An 18,630-nucleotide genomic window follows, 5' to 3' on the forward strand; every position below is an offset into this window, starting at 1 on the left:
CTAAAACTACATCGGCCCACAGCCTTCCCCCCTCTCCTCTACGTCTCCTGCACAGTCGGAGTGAGGGCTGCAGGGTGGTCGGGTTCAGGCTGCCCCTGAGCAGGGATGTGTCATAGGAACCAGCACACAGTGTCGCTGGTCATCACCATCTGTTTGTCAGTGTTGTTCATGTCACCTTCTAGACCCGTCAAAAACTTTGTCATCTCTTCCAGATTTATTAGATGGAGCTGTGTTCTTTAAGGAAAACTTTCTTAAGAAGTCTGGTCACTGTAATGTAGTTCATATAGGAAAGGCAGAAGAGATGGCTGTTTTTTGTTTGCTTGCTTGCTTGCTTGCTTGAGTTCCCAGTTTTCAGAATGATGAACTGGTGCCCTGGTACTTACAAAGGTGACCAAGAACCTTTGTTTTGTCTATTATCATGATGATGAATTTGTTGGCTATTACGGATTTGATGTTTTTTAGCCATTTTTCTTCTTGATCATGTTGTGGGAACCCACTGAACTTTTTTTTAAATTGAAGTGTAGTCAATTTAGACTGCTGTGTCAGTTTCTGGTGTACAGTGTATAGTTTGAATCATCCATGTACATGCATGTATTTCTTTTCATATTCCATGCATGTATTTCTTTTCATATTCCTTTCCTTTATAGGTTACTACAAGATACTGAGTATGGTTTCCCGAGCTGTACAGTAGGACCTCGTTCCTTATCTATTTTATGTATGTTATTTTAGTATCTGTACTAGTAGTATTAATATTAGTATTTAGTACTTAGACTCCCAATTTAGTCCTTCCCACCCCCTTGACCTTCTGGTAACCATATGGTGGTTTTTGATGTCTGTGAATCTGTTTTCCAAATAATGTCATTAGTGTCTTTTTTTTAAGATTCCACATATAAGTGATAATATGGTATATTTTTTCTCTTTCTGGCTTACTTCACTTAGTATGACCAACTCGAGATCCATCCATGTTGCTGTAAATGGTGTTACTCTTTTTCCTGGCTGTATAGTATTCCATTGTATAAATGTAGCACAACTTCTTTATCCAGTCATCTGCTGATGCACATTTAGGCTGTTTCCATGTCTTGGCTATTGTAAATAGTGCTGCTGTGAATACTGGGGTGCAGGTGTGTTTTTGAAGTAGGGTTTCTTCTGGATATATGCCAAGGAGTGAGATTCCTGGGTCATATGGTAAGTCTATTCCTGGTCTTTTGAGGAATCTCATAGAAGTTTTGATTTGCATTTCTGTGATAATTAGTGATATCGAGCATTTTCTCAGTGCGTATTGATCATCTATATTTCTTCCCTGGAGAATTGCTTGTTTAGGTCTTTTGCCCAGTTTTGGATTGGGTTGTTTGCTTTTTTCTTATTAAGTCGTATGAGCCGCTTATCTATTCTGGAGATGAAGCCTTTGTCGGTTTCATCTTTTGCAAAAATGTTCTCCCATTCCGTAGGTTGTCATTTTGTTTTGTTCATGGTTACCTTTGCTGTGCAGAACTTTGCAAGTTTCATCAGGTCCCATTTGTTTATTCTTGCTATTATTTCTATTGCTTGGGTAGACTGGCCTAGGAGATGATTCTTGAGATATATGTGAGACAATGCTTTGCCTAGATTTTCTTCTAGGAGGTTTATAGTATGCTGTCTTATGTTTGCGTCTTTGATCCATTTTGAGTTTATGTTTGTGTATGGTGAAAGGGAGTGTTCTAGTTTCATTGGTTAATTTTTCTTTAAATGTTTGGTAGAATTCTCTGCTTAAATGACCTCAGCCTGGAGATTACTTTTTCATGGATTTTAAAATTATGAATGAAATTTCTTTAGCAATTCTAGGGCTATTCTACTGATCTGTCCTGTTGGGTGAGTTGCAGTCGTCTCTGTGTTTCAAGGGGTAGGTCACTGAGCTGAGCTGTCAGATTTCCATGTGTGCTGCTGTTCGTGGTGTTTATCATCCTCTTCATGTCTGCGGTATTGGTAGTAAAATCACATTTCGTTCCTGAAGTTGTTAGTGTCTTTTTCTCCTTTTCTTTGTCACACTTGCTAGGGATTTATTGATTTTATGAATATTTTCAAAGAACCAGGTTCATTGCTGTAGGCTAGGCACGCGGCTGGGTTGGGGTCCATTGCAGCCATGTATCCCCGAGAAAGCCTGGGAGGCAACAGAGGGCTTTCCTCTGTGACGTGGAAGTGGCCACAGCCAGGGCATCAAGGCCAGTGTGGCAGCTCTGGGACCACCTGGGACCTTCGCCCACCCAGCTGGGTCACTCGTCACTAGAGGCTGCCAGCTCCAGGGCCTTCGTGTCTCCTTCTGTGAAAGCGATGGGAATTGGAGCTGATACTCATTATGTACTAGGAGCAGGGCCTGGGACAACATAGGTGCAACTAAACATTCTTAGAACAAGAAGAGAAACTGGTGAAGCAAAGGGGTGGGATCCCTGTCGGTCCTGGAGGCCAGGATGCCATGACCAGAGGAGGCGCTCTGCAGGGCAGGGGGTGGAAGGCGGGAGAGCAGGCGGTTGGAGAGTCAGTGGTGAGGGCTGGAAATGGGCAGAGCTGCACCAACAAAGTGTGCGGACCTGAGGGCGTGAAGCTGGGCGGCCTGCCGAGGGTGTTCCTGCAGCAGTGCTGGCCCTGGGTGACAATGTGGTGGGACCAGGGCTGAGCCAGCGGGGCAGAGGGAGGAGGAGCTGGGAGGAGGGTGCCAGAGGGGTGCACAGTGGACCGGTCACTGGGCATCTGCAGGTTTGGATGCACTCTGCTGTGTGGGGTTCCAGGCCTCACTGGGTCTGGGGACGTGGGTGTGATGTGAGTCGGAAGGAGGCCGAGTACGCTTCGGACATCACCCCCCATCTCTCCCACCCAGGCCCAGCTGCTCATGGTCGTGTTGCAGCCTCAGTTTTCCGTCCACTGTCCCAGCAACCCCTTGGTGGTATTGTTAGCAAAGGCAGAGCGGATCCTTCAGGAGGGTGAGAGTTCTGACTTGGCCTTCCTTCCCTGTGTTTCCAAGTCCACTCTCATTCCACAAGTCGCACGACAGGCCAAGAAATCGAGACACACGGTGTCGGGGTAAAGAATAGTGAGTTTATTTGGAAAGCCAGCTGACCAAGAAGATGGCAGGCTAATGTCCTGGAGAGCCACCTTCTCCGAGTGAGAATTCAGGCTCCTTTTACACTAAAAAGGAGAGGGGTTGAGGGGTGGTTGGTGCAAACTTCTTGGTGCAGGAATTCTTTCTTTTTGGAGCTGTGGGTCCGGTCATGGGGCCCTGTAAAACCTCTAACAAAACAAATGTTACTTTCTATTCTGCAGCTTGTTGTGTGTATAGGAGAGCAAAAGTGTTCATATCCTTAAGAATGAGAGCCTTGAGAAGAAGCTTTCCTATCAATTTCAGGCCCCTTTAGAATAGGCTCTTGTCAATTTCAGGCTGAAGGCAACATTGTTTTACAAAAGGTGCAGAGCTTGTAAGACAGCCTGGAAAACAGCACAGGGTTAAAGGAAAAACAACAGATCTAATATGCAGTCAGGTTTGTTCTTTTCTATGACACCTGATGCCCCAGCAGGGCTGGCCTCAGGGAGGAAGGGCGCTCCCCCAAAACCCTGAGCTGCCTGCAGGGGGTGGGGAAGGCAGGGAGGGTGTTTGCCGTGCTGGTGAGATAAACTAGACATGACTGATGAATGGACAGTGACTGCAAATTTAGAAAACCTCTGGGTTTTCCCTCTTCAGGGAGGGAGAGTGAGGCTCAGCAGAGGTCCTTGAGCTTCCCCGAGGGAAGTGGTTCTCAGCCCATGTTGGCTGCGGGCGCCTCTGGGGTTGTCACACCTGAGGGGGCCCTCTGTGGACGGGTCCTGTGTTTTTGGCACTGACGTGGATTTTCCTCCTCCTCTTCTCCAAGGGGCGGCAGTGGCTCCGGGGGCAGCTTCCAGCCCATCACGGCCATCCTGCTGTCCTCAGGCACGCTGGCCCTGCATGCCCGGCAGCTGGACGTCAGGCTGCAGCTGGACTATGTCTCAGCCTCGCAGGTAAGAGGAGCCCTGCTGCTTCCATGGGAGTCGGCAAGGGGGTCCCTCAGGAGGGGTGTCATGTGGGGGCTCCAGGCTAAGATGCCGCAGCCGTGTGATCGGCACTGTTGGGGTGAAGGAGGCCGGTGACAGGGACAGGGAGAAGGAACGCAGGAAAGAAGGAAGGGGAACAGCTGATGGGCCGCGTCTGGCAGTCAGAGTTTAGCTCTTTCACCAGCAGTGAGCTTCTGTCCCCAAAGGCGCTCTGGCAGAGGTTTGACGGTGAAGCGGGGCTCAGCCGCCCCCGGCTGGACGTTACAGCAGGTCCCTTCAGGGTTGTGGGAAACTGCTGAAGGTACCAAACCTAGCATGGCACAGCCCAGATTCAGGAGGTCGGCCACTGGGGCAGGGAAGTGGTATTTTAAAAGTGCATGCTGGGAAATTCTTACAGAAGAGTCCTGAGGCAGATGGAGAGGGGCAGCCCTGTGAGCTGTGCTGGCCCTGGGCGCTGGTAGGGGGACGATGACCGCCATAGGGCCCCTGCTCACACCCTGTTGCCAGCACACAGGTGTGCAGGGCCTACCTAGGGCCACTTCCGGGCCTCTCCCAGGGCACACATGCTGTGGTGTGTCCGGGTGTCCCCTCGTCACCCACTCTGTGTCCACTGGTCACCTGCTCCGTGTTCCCTTGTCGCCCATTCTACGTCCCCGGCTCTGGGAACCGAGGCCTTCTGGTTCTCTGTTCCAGGGTTCGAACTCCATCCGTGCAACTTGCAGACTTCTTGACTGAGGACAGATTGCTTTACCTTGGTCTCCTTCTCTACAAACGGCAAGGAGGCCATGCAGTAGAATGGGGGCTGCCAGAGTCTCGTCGTTTTGACACATGAAGGTGTTAGCTCAGTGTCTGAGGCATGTTGTTCCATTTAGTCTTCACATCAGCCCTGCCTGGGAAGTGGGGTTACAGGTGGGAAACAGACATGGACGTGACGGGGGTCCCAGCAGGTCTGAGGTGGGTGACAGCGTCCTCATAGCAGGGATGGCCATGTGCAGCCAGGGGCCCAGCCCAGAGCTGCAGCACAGAGATGTCTGTTGTCCGACACCACGCAGGTACAGCCTGGAGGGCCACAGGGAGGAGCCGCTGACTGTGCACACACAGGTGGCTAGGTGCACCCCGTTGTCACCCGACACTCTCCCAGCAGTGGGACAGGCCCGGACCCAGCTGCTGGGGAGCCCAGGGTCCTCCTCTGCTTTCCCCAGGAAACGCGGTCACAGCCTGTGGCAGCTGTCTCTCTGCACCCACGTGCCGGGTGTCCTCCCTGCCCCTGCTCCATGCAGCAGATGCTTATGGAGCATCTGGGCCACACTGGGCTCTGGGAGGGACACCCATGTGGTGGGATGTAACCCTGCCCCGAGTGCCCAGAGGCTGGTAAAGGAGTAACTGTGTCAGCCCCAGATGATTCCACAACAGTGACAGAAGTGCCCATGGCCTGGCCCAGCCCCGAGGACGATGAGATCAGCCTGTAGAGATAATGCCTGATGGAGTTGTGGAGACTGGGAGGAGGTAACCAGGGTGAGGTTCTGTCGCTGCTGGATGGAGTTTTATAAATGTCAGTTAGCTCAGGCGGGCTGATCGCCGCCTTCAGGTCTTCTCTGCCCTTGCTGATTTCCTCTCGTCATTTTATCAATTTTTGAGAGAATGGTGTTGGAGTCTCCAAGTATACCTGTGGATGGAACGTCTCACAGTTCTGTCAGGTTTTGCTTTGTGTTTGTTTTATGTGTTATTGGGTGTATACGTGTTTAGGATTATGTCGTCTTGATGCATTGAAACCTTTGTTCCTCTTACTTAAAAAAGGACCCTCTTTCCCCATTGAGGATGCTTGACTCTGCCGTCTCCTCTGTCTGATATTAATATGGTAGTCTAGTTCTCTTGTTACAGTGTTGTCCATCATTTTGCTTTTAACATTATTTGCATCCTTTTATTTAAAGTGGATTTCTTGTGAGTAGCATACAATCGGATCTTGCCTTTTAATCCAGTTTCTAAATATCTTCCTTTCAGTTGAGCTGTTCAAACAATTTACAATTAATGTGATTACTTATATGGCTGGATTTTAATCTACCATGGTGCTCTTCTCTATTTGTCTTATCTGTCCATCAGTTATTTGTTTTCTTTTCCTGCTTATTTGCAGTTAATTAAATATTTTTTTATTCCACTGAAGTCTTTCTTTCTCTCTTACAAGCTATAACTGTTTTATTATTTTAATCGGTTCTTATTTTAATGGATCCTTATGATTGTCTGTGCTCACCTGGTATTATACGGCCTCACATACACTGTAAGAACCTTAACAACAGTGTATACTTTGACTTCTCCCATGTTAGGTTTTTGCCATTCACATCATCATAGATTTTATTTCAACATATTTTATAACCCCTGATAGAGTATTATTTCCATTATAAACATTAAATTCTGTTTTAAAGCCCTGTTATAATAAGAAAGAGTATTTTGGGTTTACCCACATAGTTATGATTTCTGGTGCTTTTTATTGCTCTGTGTGGATCCAGACTTCTCTGTGGTGTCATCCTCCTCCTGCCTGAAGGACCTCCTTTAAAATATGTCACAAATCTGTTGGTGAGGAATTCTTTCAGTTCTTGTGTGTCTGAAAAAGTCTCCCATTTTGCCTTCATGGTTGAAAGATGCTTCTGCTGGGCTGAGAGTCTGCAGTGATGGTCTTTTGCCTTTTCAGTACGTTAAAGGTGCTGTTCCACTGTCTTGTTTGGCATTGCCTTAATGGCAAATTTGCTGTCATCTTTATCTGTGTTCCTCTAACCCCACCTCCCCATGTTTCACGCCCTCGACAGTGGTCTGGGTGTGCCGCTGGATGCCTGTGCCCTGTGTGGCCTGAACAGCCTGGCCCACCCCGAATCTCCATGCGTGTCCCCTCTGCTGGGCAGCCGCAGTCTGTGGAGACCAGCACCATCCCTGATCACCTGTCCGACTGATGCACCTCTGTGTCCCCGTGCCATCTGTCTTATTGTGCCTTGTCCTCAAATGAGAAAAAATGATCAAAGGGAGGCAATGAGGATTGATTTGGCCCCAGAGCCAGACACAAAATTCTTTTCACTTGGGGGCTGACGACCCTCTGTCCCTGCTGCTCTGTGTGCTGTGGAAATGTCCTTTCCCTCTCTGTGCTTCCCCAGGGGTAGATGGTTGTCAGAGCCTGGGTGCCTTCAAAGAGGGTGTGTGCACCCCAGAAGGCACAGTAGATGGCACAGTGGGGTTTTGGAAGAAGAGATTCGTGACGGTTGGTGTATGAGTCGACCTGACTGGATCCTGAGGCGCTGATTATTTGGCTAAATGTTATCCTAGTGTGTCTGGGAGGGTATTTGCAATAGATAGTTTGGTTGTTTAAATTTGAATCTGGACTCTGATGGGAGTTGGGGAGAGGGTTCAGAGTCTGGTCCAGGAGAGAATCTTGTCAGGGGGCCGGTTGTCCAGCGAGTGAAGGAAGCTGGATGGGCGGGTGAGTGGCTGATGGAGGATCCTGCCCTCCCCAGGCAGAGAGCAGTGGGACGACGTGGAGATGGCAAAACTGCACAACAAGAGGGTCCTCTACAGTCTCCTGCCGGCCCACGTCGCCCAGCAGTTCCTCATGTCCAGCCCCCAGAACACGGTGAGCGTGCGGCCCGCATGGCAGCTGCTTCCCGGGCCCTGAGACCCAGCAGGGTGCTCCTCCAAGCCGAGCTGGTCAGTTGGGGGCTGCAGGGCTGCAGCTGGAGGTCCGACCCAGAGGGACCCTCCCTGCTGCCTAACATCACAGAGGGTGGCCATTTCCAAGCCTTCAGCTGCACCAAGGATGGAGGCAAGAGCCAGGGCAGAGGCTGGGCCGTCAGAGGCTCCTGGGATGTGGGCTTGACAGGTGCCCAGGACTACTGTGTCCTCCCCTTTGATCCTGGAAGGGAGCGTAAGAGTCACCAGCCCCACAAGGCGGGAGATCGGGCTTCAGGAAACCACACTCAAGGGGAAAAGCGCTGTTTGAAGGCCGTCATGTCCTGGGTGGGGGCCCTCCTGGCTGAGTTTGTGTGGCTGGCCTGGCCCTGCCCGCCTGGCTGCAGGGCTGGTGGTTCATTCCCTCCTCCGTGGTAGGTGCCGTCTGGTGCCATGACTTGGAGGTGAATGCTTGGGGTTTTTTTGGGTTTTTTTTAATTGAAGTATAGTCAGTTTACAATGTTGTGTCAGTGTCTGGTGTACAGCAAAAGTTTCAGTCATACATATAGAAACATACATTCATTTTCATATTCTTTTTCATTACAGGTTATTATGAGATATTGAATATAGCTGCCTGTGCTATCCAGTATGAACTTGTTGTTTATCTATTTTATATATAGTAGTTAGTATCTGCAAACTTCAAACTCCCAATTTATCCCTTCCCACCCCCTTTCCTCTTTGGTAACTATAAATTTGTTTTCTATGTCTGTGAGTCTGTTTCTGTTTTGTAAATAAGATCATTTGTGTCTTTTTTTTTTCCTTTTTAGAGTCTGTATGTAAGTGATATCATATGGTATTGTTCTTTCTCTTTCCGGCTTACTTCATTTAGAATGACGATCTTCAGGTCCATCTACGTTGCTGCAAATGACATTATTTCATTCGTTTTCATGGCTGAGTAGTATTCTGTTGTATAAATATACCACAACTTCTTTATCCAGTCCTCTGTTGATGGACATTTAGGTTGCCTCCATGTATTAGCTATTGTAAATAGTGCTGCTATGAACATTGGGGTGCAGGTATCTTTTCGAATTAGAGTTCCTTCCAGATATATGCCCAGGAGGGGGATTGCTGGATCATGGCAAACCTATTTTTAGTTTTTAAAGTAATCTCCATACTGCCCTCCATAGTGGCTGCACCAATTTGCATTCCCACCAGCAGTGTAGGAGGGCTCCCTTTTCTCCACAACTTCTCCAGCATTTATTGTTTGTAGACCTTTTTAGTGATGACGAGTCTGACTGGTGTGAGGTGACACCTCATTTTAGTTTTGATTTGGAATGCTTGGGTTTAACCTCTATAGAAGACACTCACCGTGGGACAAAACTAAGGAGAAAGGCGGCTCACCTTTCTACTGGCAGCAGTAAGTCTCAGCTCTCTCTTTGCCTTGGCACCATTAACAGGATGGCCTTTCTATTTATTGTTGGTTCATCAAGGACGGTCTGCTGGGGCTTCAGTGGTGGCTGAGACCCAGGTCCTGCTCACAGTGACTTAACAGTTGGGTTGTGGGGACAGTCAGGAGACAAGGGCCAATGGTAGAGGGGAGACTTTGACCAGTCGGATCCTTGAAGGATGGGGCACCAGAGGGCCAAGTGTTGGCAGCCCAGACGGAGGGAACAGTGGGTTCAAAGGGTGGGAGCTGAGAAAGCAGGTGCCATTGACAATGAAAGATAGTTCAAAATAGCTGTAAAGAAGATGGGAGAGGGGGAGAAAGAGAGAGAGAGAGGGAGTGAGAGAAGAAGACTGGCTCACCAGAGCTCTAAAATTAAGGCTGAGAAATCAAGACACTTAACCAAGACCACACAGCTGTAAGGAAGGCCGGCAGGGACTCAGACTCAACCTCCTGATGGGAAGCCTGACGCCTGTCTTGCTAGATGACAGCTCCCTTCTTCTGAGGGCAGGAGCTTGCTTTGTGTGTTTTAGAACCGTCTAAGGGCCAGCAGCGCAGGCAGATACCCTGTGCCTGTTAGAAGTGCAGGACTGCGGGCCTGATCCTAGATGTATGAAGTCAGAATCTGCATTTTAATAAGAGCTGCATGTTGGAACCACCTGGAAGTCTTAAAAATATCAGTGTACTTGGTCCCACCTCAGAGATACTGACTTTATTCCTATGGTGTGGCCTGGCCTAGGGGGTTTTGAGAGCACTGCTCACATTATGTGCCTGTACGAGCACTAGCCTCTGGGCCACTCAGCAGAGTGTGCAGGGCCATGGGCAGGGCAGCTGATGGATGAGGGAGGGAGGAGAAGGATGCCAGAGGGAGGGGCCGGAGGGTGCTCACTAAAGTCCCTGGCTCTTTCTTAACTTTTTTATTTTAAATTTTATTTGTTTATTGAGGTATAGTTTATGTACAATATTATTTAAGTTTCAGATGTACAACATAGTGAGTCACAATATTTAAAGGTTATATTCCATTTATAGGTATTATAAAATATTGGTTATATTTTCTGTGCTGTACCATATATTCCTTTTTTCCCCCAATTTTTTCTTCAGTGCAACCAGAAGAATTTTGACTAGCTTATCTCTGTGAGCTTTCTTTTTTTTTTTTAAATTGATGTACAGTTGATTTATAATGTTGTGGTAGTTTCTGGTGTACAGCATAGTGATTCAGTTATACATATATATATATATTCTTTTTCATTATAGGTTATTACAAGATATTGACTACAGTTCATTGTGCTAAACAGTAGGGCCTTGTTGTTTATCTATTTTGTATACAGTAGTCTGTATCTACTGATCCCAGACTCCTAATTTATCCCTCCCCCTGCCCTTTCCCCTTTGATAACCATAAGTTTGTTTCCTATGTCTGTGAGTCTGTTTCTGCTCTGTATGTAAGTTCATTTGTGTCATTTTTTAGATTCCATATATAGGTGATATCATATGATATTTGTCTTTCTCTGTGTACCATATATTCTTGTAGCTTATTTATTTTACACATAGTAGTTTGTACCTCTTAAACCCCTACCTTTCTCTTGCCCCACCCACCTTCTTGCTTCTCACTGGTAACTGCCAGTTCTCTATATCTGTCTGTTTCTTTTTTGTTATTCACTAGTTGTGTGTTTTAGATTCTGCAATAAGTGATATATTCACTAGTTGTGTGTTTTAGATTCTGCAATAAGTGATATCATACAGTATTTCTTTCACTTATTTCACTCAGTGTAACACCCTCCAAGTCCATCTATGTTGTTACAAATGATAAAATTGTATTATTTTGTATGGCCAAGTAATATTCCATTGCGTGTGTGTTTATTGCATCTTAATCTATTCACCACAGGCTCTTTCTTTCCCAAGGTGCACAGAACAGTCTTTCCAAGGCTCCTCTGAACTTGTTCACTCCTCAATGGACAATCTTTGATTCTGTGACTCACTTCTTAAATCCTGGGAGGCCTCTGAACTGGTGTCAGCCACTCCTGGCCCCTGGCTTCAGTTTGCTATTCTTAGACATTGACTTTGTTTTCTCTCCTTCTTCCTTCCGATTTCCAGGTTGGTGAACTATCTCACTTCCAGCTTTTGCAGGGGCATCTTCTCAGTTCTGAGCAATAACTGGAACCTCACTGAATTAAAACTCAGTGGCAATAATCTGGGAGACCCAGGGATGAAGGTGTTGTGTGAAACGCTCCAGCAACCTACCTGCAACATTCGCAGACTGTGGTAAGAACCCACGTGTGTGTGTGTGTGTGTGTGTGTGTGTGTGTGTAACAGACAGAGAGGGAGCAGAACCAGATTAATGGTTTATTAGTTGTCTGATGCTGCCATAACAAAGTACCAGACACTGGGAGCCTTAAACAACAGAAATTAATTTTCTCATAGTCCTGGAGGCTGGAAGTCCAAGATGAAGTTGCCAGCAGGGTTGGTTTCTCCTGAGGCCTCTCTGCTTGGCTTGTAGGTGACTGTCCTCTCCCTGTGTCTTCACATGGTCTCTGTGTGAGTGTCTGATCCCCTCATCTCTCAAGGACACCAGTCACATCGGATTAGGTTCTGCCTTAATGACCCGACTTTAACTTGATTACTTCTTTAACGCCGTATCTCCAAATATAGTCCACATTTGAAGTCCTAGGGGTTGAGACTTCAACATGAAATTTTCTGGGGGATACAATTCAGTCCATAACAAGTGAGAAGGCAAAAATAGATTGGAAGCCAGGAGTTTGGGAAGTTTCAGATGGGGAAGGATAAAGGGGAACTGAAAAGAAGTCATTTGCTGGTGGTATGAAAGGGCATGACTTTCAGGAGCTTTCATTTCTTCATCAGCCATGCTCATAGCTGAGATTGAAGTGCTTTATCATAGAAGCGCCACCTGAGCTGGAACCCATCAAAATATTTTGTGTAGGTTAACTTGTCACAGGGAGTCTCCTGTCGCTTTACTAATAAAGCTTGCTCTGAGCCCACACTGTGGATCAGACTCACATGCCTTGAGCTGAGCACACAGTTGCACGAGCCATCCCTTCAGCCCTCTTGCATCATGAACCTGCACTTTGATGAGCTCCGTAGCCAGTGTTGAAGCCCACCACTCCAGGATGTTTTCATACCTTCCTCTCTTGCTCGTCATAACCACCCCATCACAGAGCTTACCAATTTTACCTACTGTACAAGCCATTGCCCACTTTTCCTCATCCTCAGTCCACCAGCCCAGGTCCAACGACCACCATTATTTGCCTGGATACTGCAGTGACCTCCAAGACTATCAACTTCTCATGACAGGATTCCTCTTTGTCTTGCAGTTGTCACTATAATGTCTGGACAATCTTCTTACCATGCGTTAGTGCTCAGAAATACATATTGAATGAATCTGGGCTGTTTGGTCTCCCTGCATCCACTTTGCCACCCATCAGTCATTCTCTGGACAGAAGACAGAGGGTTATTTAGAAAATTATACTTCAAATATGACATTTCATTACTTAAGTCCTTTTTATTTAATGGCCCCATTTTATTTATTTATTTATTTTGTGGGGGAGGTTATTACATTTATTTATTTATTTATTTATTTATTTATTTATTTATTTTTTTTTTTTTTTTTTAATGGAGGTACCTAGAATTGAACCCACGACCTCACGCATGCTAAGCATGCGCTCTGCCACTTGAGCTATACCCTCCCCCTATTTGCTCTTTTGATAAACTGTAAAATCTTCTTCTTGTCTTCAGGGGTCTGGCTAGTTTTGACACTCAACCTGCCTCTCCACCTTCACCCCATGCCACTCTACCCATCTCCCTTGTGGGTGCGCCCCTGTGTGATTCTGGAAAGTGAGACACAAACAGGGAGACATGGATGAGAATGAGGTGTTTTGCAGATAAAGATCCTGTTATCCATTTTCTTCTGGTTGGTGTGGAAATGGAGGCAGAAAAGGTGATCCAACAAGTGCTAAGACATTTGAACTATTAGGCTGGAAGTGAGCTGGAATATTAGTCTTGCTCCTCTGATAGGGACTAATTGTTGGTGGTAGTGATAGCGAGTGTCTGTGTATGTGTGTGAGTGTGTGTAAAACAAACCAAGATCCATACCTTGCTTGTTCCTTCAGTGTGGGTAGAGGGCTGGGATTAAACCATCAAACAGAGTGGGGAGGGTATAGCTGAGTGGTAGAGCACATGCTTAGCGTGCACAAGGTCCTGGGTTCAATCCCCAGTGCCTCCATTAAAAAAATAAAGCTAATTACCCCCTCCTCCTGTTAAAAAACCCACGGTGCTTATTTTTTAAAAATCATTAAACAGAACAGCAGGACAAGGTTGGCCAAGAGAAGAGGTAGATAGAAACAACCCTAGAGAGGACATTTGAGAGCTGACCTTTATTTACAGAGGGATCTCCCCAACTGACCTCAGACTGTGAGCCAGCGAGCCTGAGAACTAACTTCCTGATACGTGTTGAATTGTAGTCTTGAAAGATGATGTCTTCACGAAGACTTAGCTATAACTTTCTCTTTGCAACCTGGGAACACAAGCGCCCCTGTCTGTGCTGAAAGCGAGCGCGGACCAGAAGGCAGGGACAGAAAAGCAGAGCCCACGTTCTGACGTTTTCCGTTTCTGTGCTTGGCGTGAAGGCTGGGGCAGTGCTGCCTTTCCCACCAGTGCTGCTTCAACATCTCCTCAGTGCTGAGCAACAACCAGAAGCTGGTGGAGCTGGATCTGAGCCACAACGCCCTGGGAGACTTCGGGATCAGGCTTTTGTGTGTGGGACTCAGGCATCTCTTCTGCAATTTGAAGAAGCTCTGGTGAGTCGGAACTAATTTCCCTTCAGAAGCATGAGCTGTGGCTTCAGTGAGTCCCGGATGGGTTAGAATTTTAGTGTGAGAATGGCCTTGGCTGCTCAGAGGATTCCCTGTGTTTATCTCTGTGTGTTTGTCAATAATTAATTCAGTTAGTGTTTGTTGTGGGAAAAGCCACTTGCTGAGCCCTGGAGAAACTTTAATAATGATGATGATGATGATGATGATGACAATAAACAAACCATGCTTGCCTTTAAGGTATTTAGCTGAGAAAATGAAACCAATGTATTGCATTGCTTTTTAGAAGAGTTTTGGGACTTCATGGCAAGGCCTTTGTTCACACTAAATAGGAAAAGTGCTAAGACAATGCAGACACTTCACATTCTATGCAGTTCTTTACTGAATGCTTCTGGGAGACATGAATTTTGAAGAAGAAAAGAAAGCCCTTGAAAACAGTGGGGCTGATTCACACCCATGAGGGTGCCTATTATTAAAAAAAGGCAAAGCAAGACAGGACTTTAAACTTAGTTAAAAAAAAAACAATGCAAATATTGTATATGATTCCACTTACATGCAGTACTTAGAATGGGCGAATTCAAAGAGACAGGAGATAGAACGGTGGTTTCCAGGGGTTCAGGGGAGGGGAATTGAGAATTATTGTTTACTGGCTACAGAGTCAATTTGGGAAGATGAAAAGCGTTCTGGAGAGGGATGGTGGTGACATTTGCATAATAATGTGAATGTACTTAAGTACCACTGAATTGTACACTTACAAATGCTCACAACGGTAAATGCTATGTTATGCAAATTTCACCACAATCATAGTAAGTGTAGGGATCTAGGAAGATGCTGTAACATCACACATGCTTGGAAGGTGTTTACCTGCTATTACAGCGAACAGAAAAGGAAATAAAATGTTAATATAGAGCTTGGATGTCCTCCTCCCGTGTGCGGACTGGGCTAGAGGCAGGGGCAGGACAAGTGGCTTCCTTGACTCACAGCAGAGTGGAGAGTGGGGTGAGAGAGGTCTTGTGACATTCTGCCATCTCTGTCTGCGAAAGGTTGGTCAATTGCCGTCTCACATCGGCCTGCTGTGAGGATCTCGCGTCCGTCCTGAGCACCAAACACTCCCTGACCAGACTCTACTTGGGAGAAAATGCCCTGGGAGACTCAGGAGTTGGAATATCATGTGAAAAAGCAAAGAATCCACAGTGCAACCTGCAGAAACTGGGGTAAGTCTTCATGAGTGTGTCAGCAATAAAGCAGCTTACCTTCAGGGATGCGTTATTTGGAAAAGGTGAATGGGGGTTGCTTCTAGAAAAAGTTAATCAGATGGAGTCGAGGGAAGAGAATGGAAGAGGCAATATGTGTAGCTCGGAGCAGTAGATACTAGGTACTGCTAGTAAGGTAGTTACATGTACGGGATTGGAGATTCTCAGAGCGGAAAGACACCTTAAGAATTGTGCAGTCCTGTTCACCATTGAGCAAAACACTTGCTTCTATGACATTCACACGGAGAGTCACCTGTTTTATGTGTGAAAACTTCTAAGCATGCTGGTCATCGCTGCACCACCCACAGTTTTTATTTCCACGTGGCACCTTCTTTGATTTCTGGGCACTGGTCCTCATTCTGCGCTCCAGGGTCTGCTGAGAGATGCTGATCTCAGTTTCTTCAGAGACAACACTCATACTCCAGGTCTTCTCATCTTTTGCCTGGATGTCTCTAAATCCTTACCTGGAACATGGCTTAGCACCTTCACCTATTTAGTTACGCTGTCCTCTTTTCCCCCATCCCCACCACCCCATCCTCTGGTAACCAACATTCTACTCTGTTTCTAAGAGTTCAGCTTTATTAAAAATTCCCCATTTAAGTGAGATTATATGATATTTGCCTTTCTTTGTCTGGCTTATATCACTTAACATAATATCCTCTGGGTTTATTCATGTTGTCACAAATGGCAAGGTTTCCTTTTTTAAGGATGGATAATATTCCATTGTGCGTGCGTGCGTGTGTGTATTTTTTTTATGCCACATATTCTCTGCTTCCAATTGATTGGTGTTGGGATGGTGTATCTTTCTCTATCCCTTTACTTTTATTTTTTTATTTTTAATTTTTTCTACCCCTGTACTTTTAATTTGTATTTTATATTCAAAGTGAGTATCTTATAAACAACATATAGTTGGCTCTTATTTTTTGTTCATTCTACAATATCTGCCTTTTAATTGGTTCATTTAGACCACTGATGTTCAAACTAGTTATTGACATAGTTGGATTAATATCTCGTATTTGCTTCTGTGTTCATTTGTTGTACTTGTTCTTTGATTCTATTTTTGTCTACATCTCTTTGCTGCCTTTTGTGACTTTAACTGGACCTTTTATATAATTCCATTTTGTCTTTTCTTAGCATACACATTATACTTTAAAAAAAAAACTTTTCTTAGTGGTTGCTCCAGAGTTTGCAATACGTATTTACAACTAATCCAAATCTACTTTCCAATAAACCACTTCACAGTGTGAGTACCTTAAAACAAAGTAATCTTAATTCCTCTTTTCTGTCCCTTGTATAATTGCTGTCATTCATTTCATTTATAGATAAGCATATAACACACATAAATATAAATAATTTAATACATTGTTTCTATTATTTTGAACACGATGTCATCTGTTTGATCATTTAAGAGTAAGAATTTTATGTTCACTTGTTCCTTCTCTGCTCTTCCTTTCTTTATGTACATCTGATGTATATTATTTTCCTTCTCTCTAAAGAATGTTTTTAAAAAACTTCTTGCAAGGGGGTTTATTGGAAACGAATTCCCTCAGTTTTTGTTTGAGAAAGTATTTCTCTTTCATTTTTGATGGTTAATTTCACAGGGTACAGAATTCAGGTTTGTCTTTTTTTCTCTCAACACTAAATATTTTACTCCATTTTCTCCTTCTTTGCATATTTTCTGAGGATAAATCATTTGTAATTTCTATCTTTGCTCCTCAACAAAATATTTTCCCTCCTCTGGCTTCTTTCAGGATTTCTCCTTTATCTTTGATTTTCTGCATTCTGAAAATTATATGCTTAGCTCTCAAGCTACTTTTTTTTTTTTTTTTTTAGAATTTACTTTGCTTGGTATTCTCTCAGCCTCCTGGATCTGTGGTTTCATGTGTGAAATTAATTTGGGGGAAATTCCTGGTGGTATTTGTTTCCCATAGTCCTTCTCTTCTCACTTCTCCTTCAGGTGTTCCATTACGTGTGTGTTGTGTGTACAACAACTTTTATAGTTATTCCACAGTTCTTAGATATTCTGATGGGGTTTTCTTTCAGTCTTTTTGTTTGTTTGTTTACTTTTCAGTTTTGGATGTTTCTATTGAGATATCGTCAAGCTCAGAGATTCTTTTCTCAGCAGTGTCTAGTCTACCAATAATCCCATCAAAGGCAGTCTTCTCTTCTGTTACAGTGTTTTGTTCTGTTTTGTTTTTATCTTTAGAGGTTTTGTTTGTTTGTTTGTTTCTTGAAATTTCCCTTTCTTTGCTTACATTGCCCACTTGTTCTTCTATCTATTTAAATCCATTAGAACTGAAATTTGTAGATACTGACAGATATCTATAGAATAGATAAACAAGATTATACTGTACAGCACAGGGAAATATATACAAGATGTTGTGGTAGCTCACGGTGAAAAAAATGTAACAATGAATATATATATTTTCATGTATAACTGAAAAATTGTGCTCTACAATGGAAATTGACACAACATTGTAAACTGACTAGAACTCAATAAAATAAAATAAAATAAAATAAAATAAAATAAAATAAAAAAGAACCCTTAGGGCTATTAATCATAATTGTTTTAAATTCCTGGTCTGGTAATTTCACTTTCTTCTCATATCTGAGTCTGTTTCTGGTGTTTTCTCTGTCTCTTCAAACTCTATTTTTTGCCTTTCAAAATGTCTTGTAATTTATTCCTGATAGCAGGACGTGATGTACTGGATAAAGGGAACTACTGAAAATACAACTTCAGTAATGTGTTAATGAAGTGTAGGGAAGGGGGAAGCAGTCTATAATCCTGTGATTAGGTCTGTCTTTTAGTGTATTTGTACCTCTGGACTGTAACTTCTCAGCGCTTTTCAACTGCTTCTTGGTTTTTTCCTCCCTTATTAGTAGAACAGGATGGCTAATGTGGGCTGAAGTTGAGTATCTGCCCGCCCTAATATCATTTAGGCTCTAATAATATCCCAGCAGGTTAGGCTTTGGGTAACTACCTTCTCCTGAGGACAAATATTATTAAAACAAAGAAAGTACACTGGTATACAGGCATATGTCAATTTACTGATCTTTGCTTTATTGTGCTTCACAGATATTGCATTATTTTTTTAAATTAAAGGTTTGTGGCAACCCTGTGTTGAACAATCTGTTCCCACCATTTTCCAACAGCATTTGCTCACTTCAGTGAGTCCCTGGGTCACATCTGGATAATTCTCACAACATTTCAGACTTTTAAATGATGATTATATTTGTTGTAACATATATTATTATATTTATTGTGATCCCGGATCAGCAATTTTTGATGTTTCTGTTGTAATTGTTTTGGAAGACCACAGATCACACCCTTAAAAGTATGATGAACTTAACTGATAAATGCTGTGTGTGTTCTGACTGCTCCACAGACAGGCTGTTCTCATGTCTCTCTCCTTCTCAGTGGATCTGT

The 18,630-nt window shown here is 44.5% G+C and overlaps 1 protein-coding gene across 6 annotated transcripts in view; it reads left to right on the forward strand.

The window, feature by feature from the left end:
* The window catches only part of LOC140690754 (NACHT, LRR and PYD domains-containing protein 3-like), a 150,692-nt gene that overhangs the window by 119,847 nt on the left and 12,215 nt on the right, over positions 1 to 18,630 (forward strand). For 4 of the 6 annotated variants that reach the window (XM_072952669.1, XM_072952674.1, XM_072952681.1 and 1 more), the window contains 4 exons: positions 3,879 to 4,005; positions 11,222 to 11,389; positions 13,768 to 13,938; positions 14,994 to 15,164. In XM_072952669.1, coding sequence (XP_072808770.1) covers positions 3,953 to 4,005; positions 11,222 to 11,389; positions 13,768 to 13,938; positions 14,994 to 15,164 — 563 coding nt within the window. In that variant the 5' untranslated portion in view covers positions 3,879 to 3,952. Of the gene's footprint in view, positions 1 to 3,878; positions 4,006 to 7,535; positions 7,652 to 8,552; positions 9,104 to 11,221; positions 11,390 to 13,767; positions 13,939 to 14,993; positions 15,165 to 18,630 lie in introns of those variants that run through there. The other 2 variants (XM_072952684.1, XM_072952659.1) reach the window with 2 other exon arrangements.

This window comes from Vicugna pacos, chromosome 3 (genome assembly GCF_048564905.1).
Source record: "Vicugna pacos chromosome 3, VicPac4, whole genome shotgun sequence".
Lineage (NCBI taxonomy): Eukaryota > Metazoa > Chordata > Mammalia > Artiodactyla > Camelidae > Vicugna > Vicugna pacos.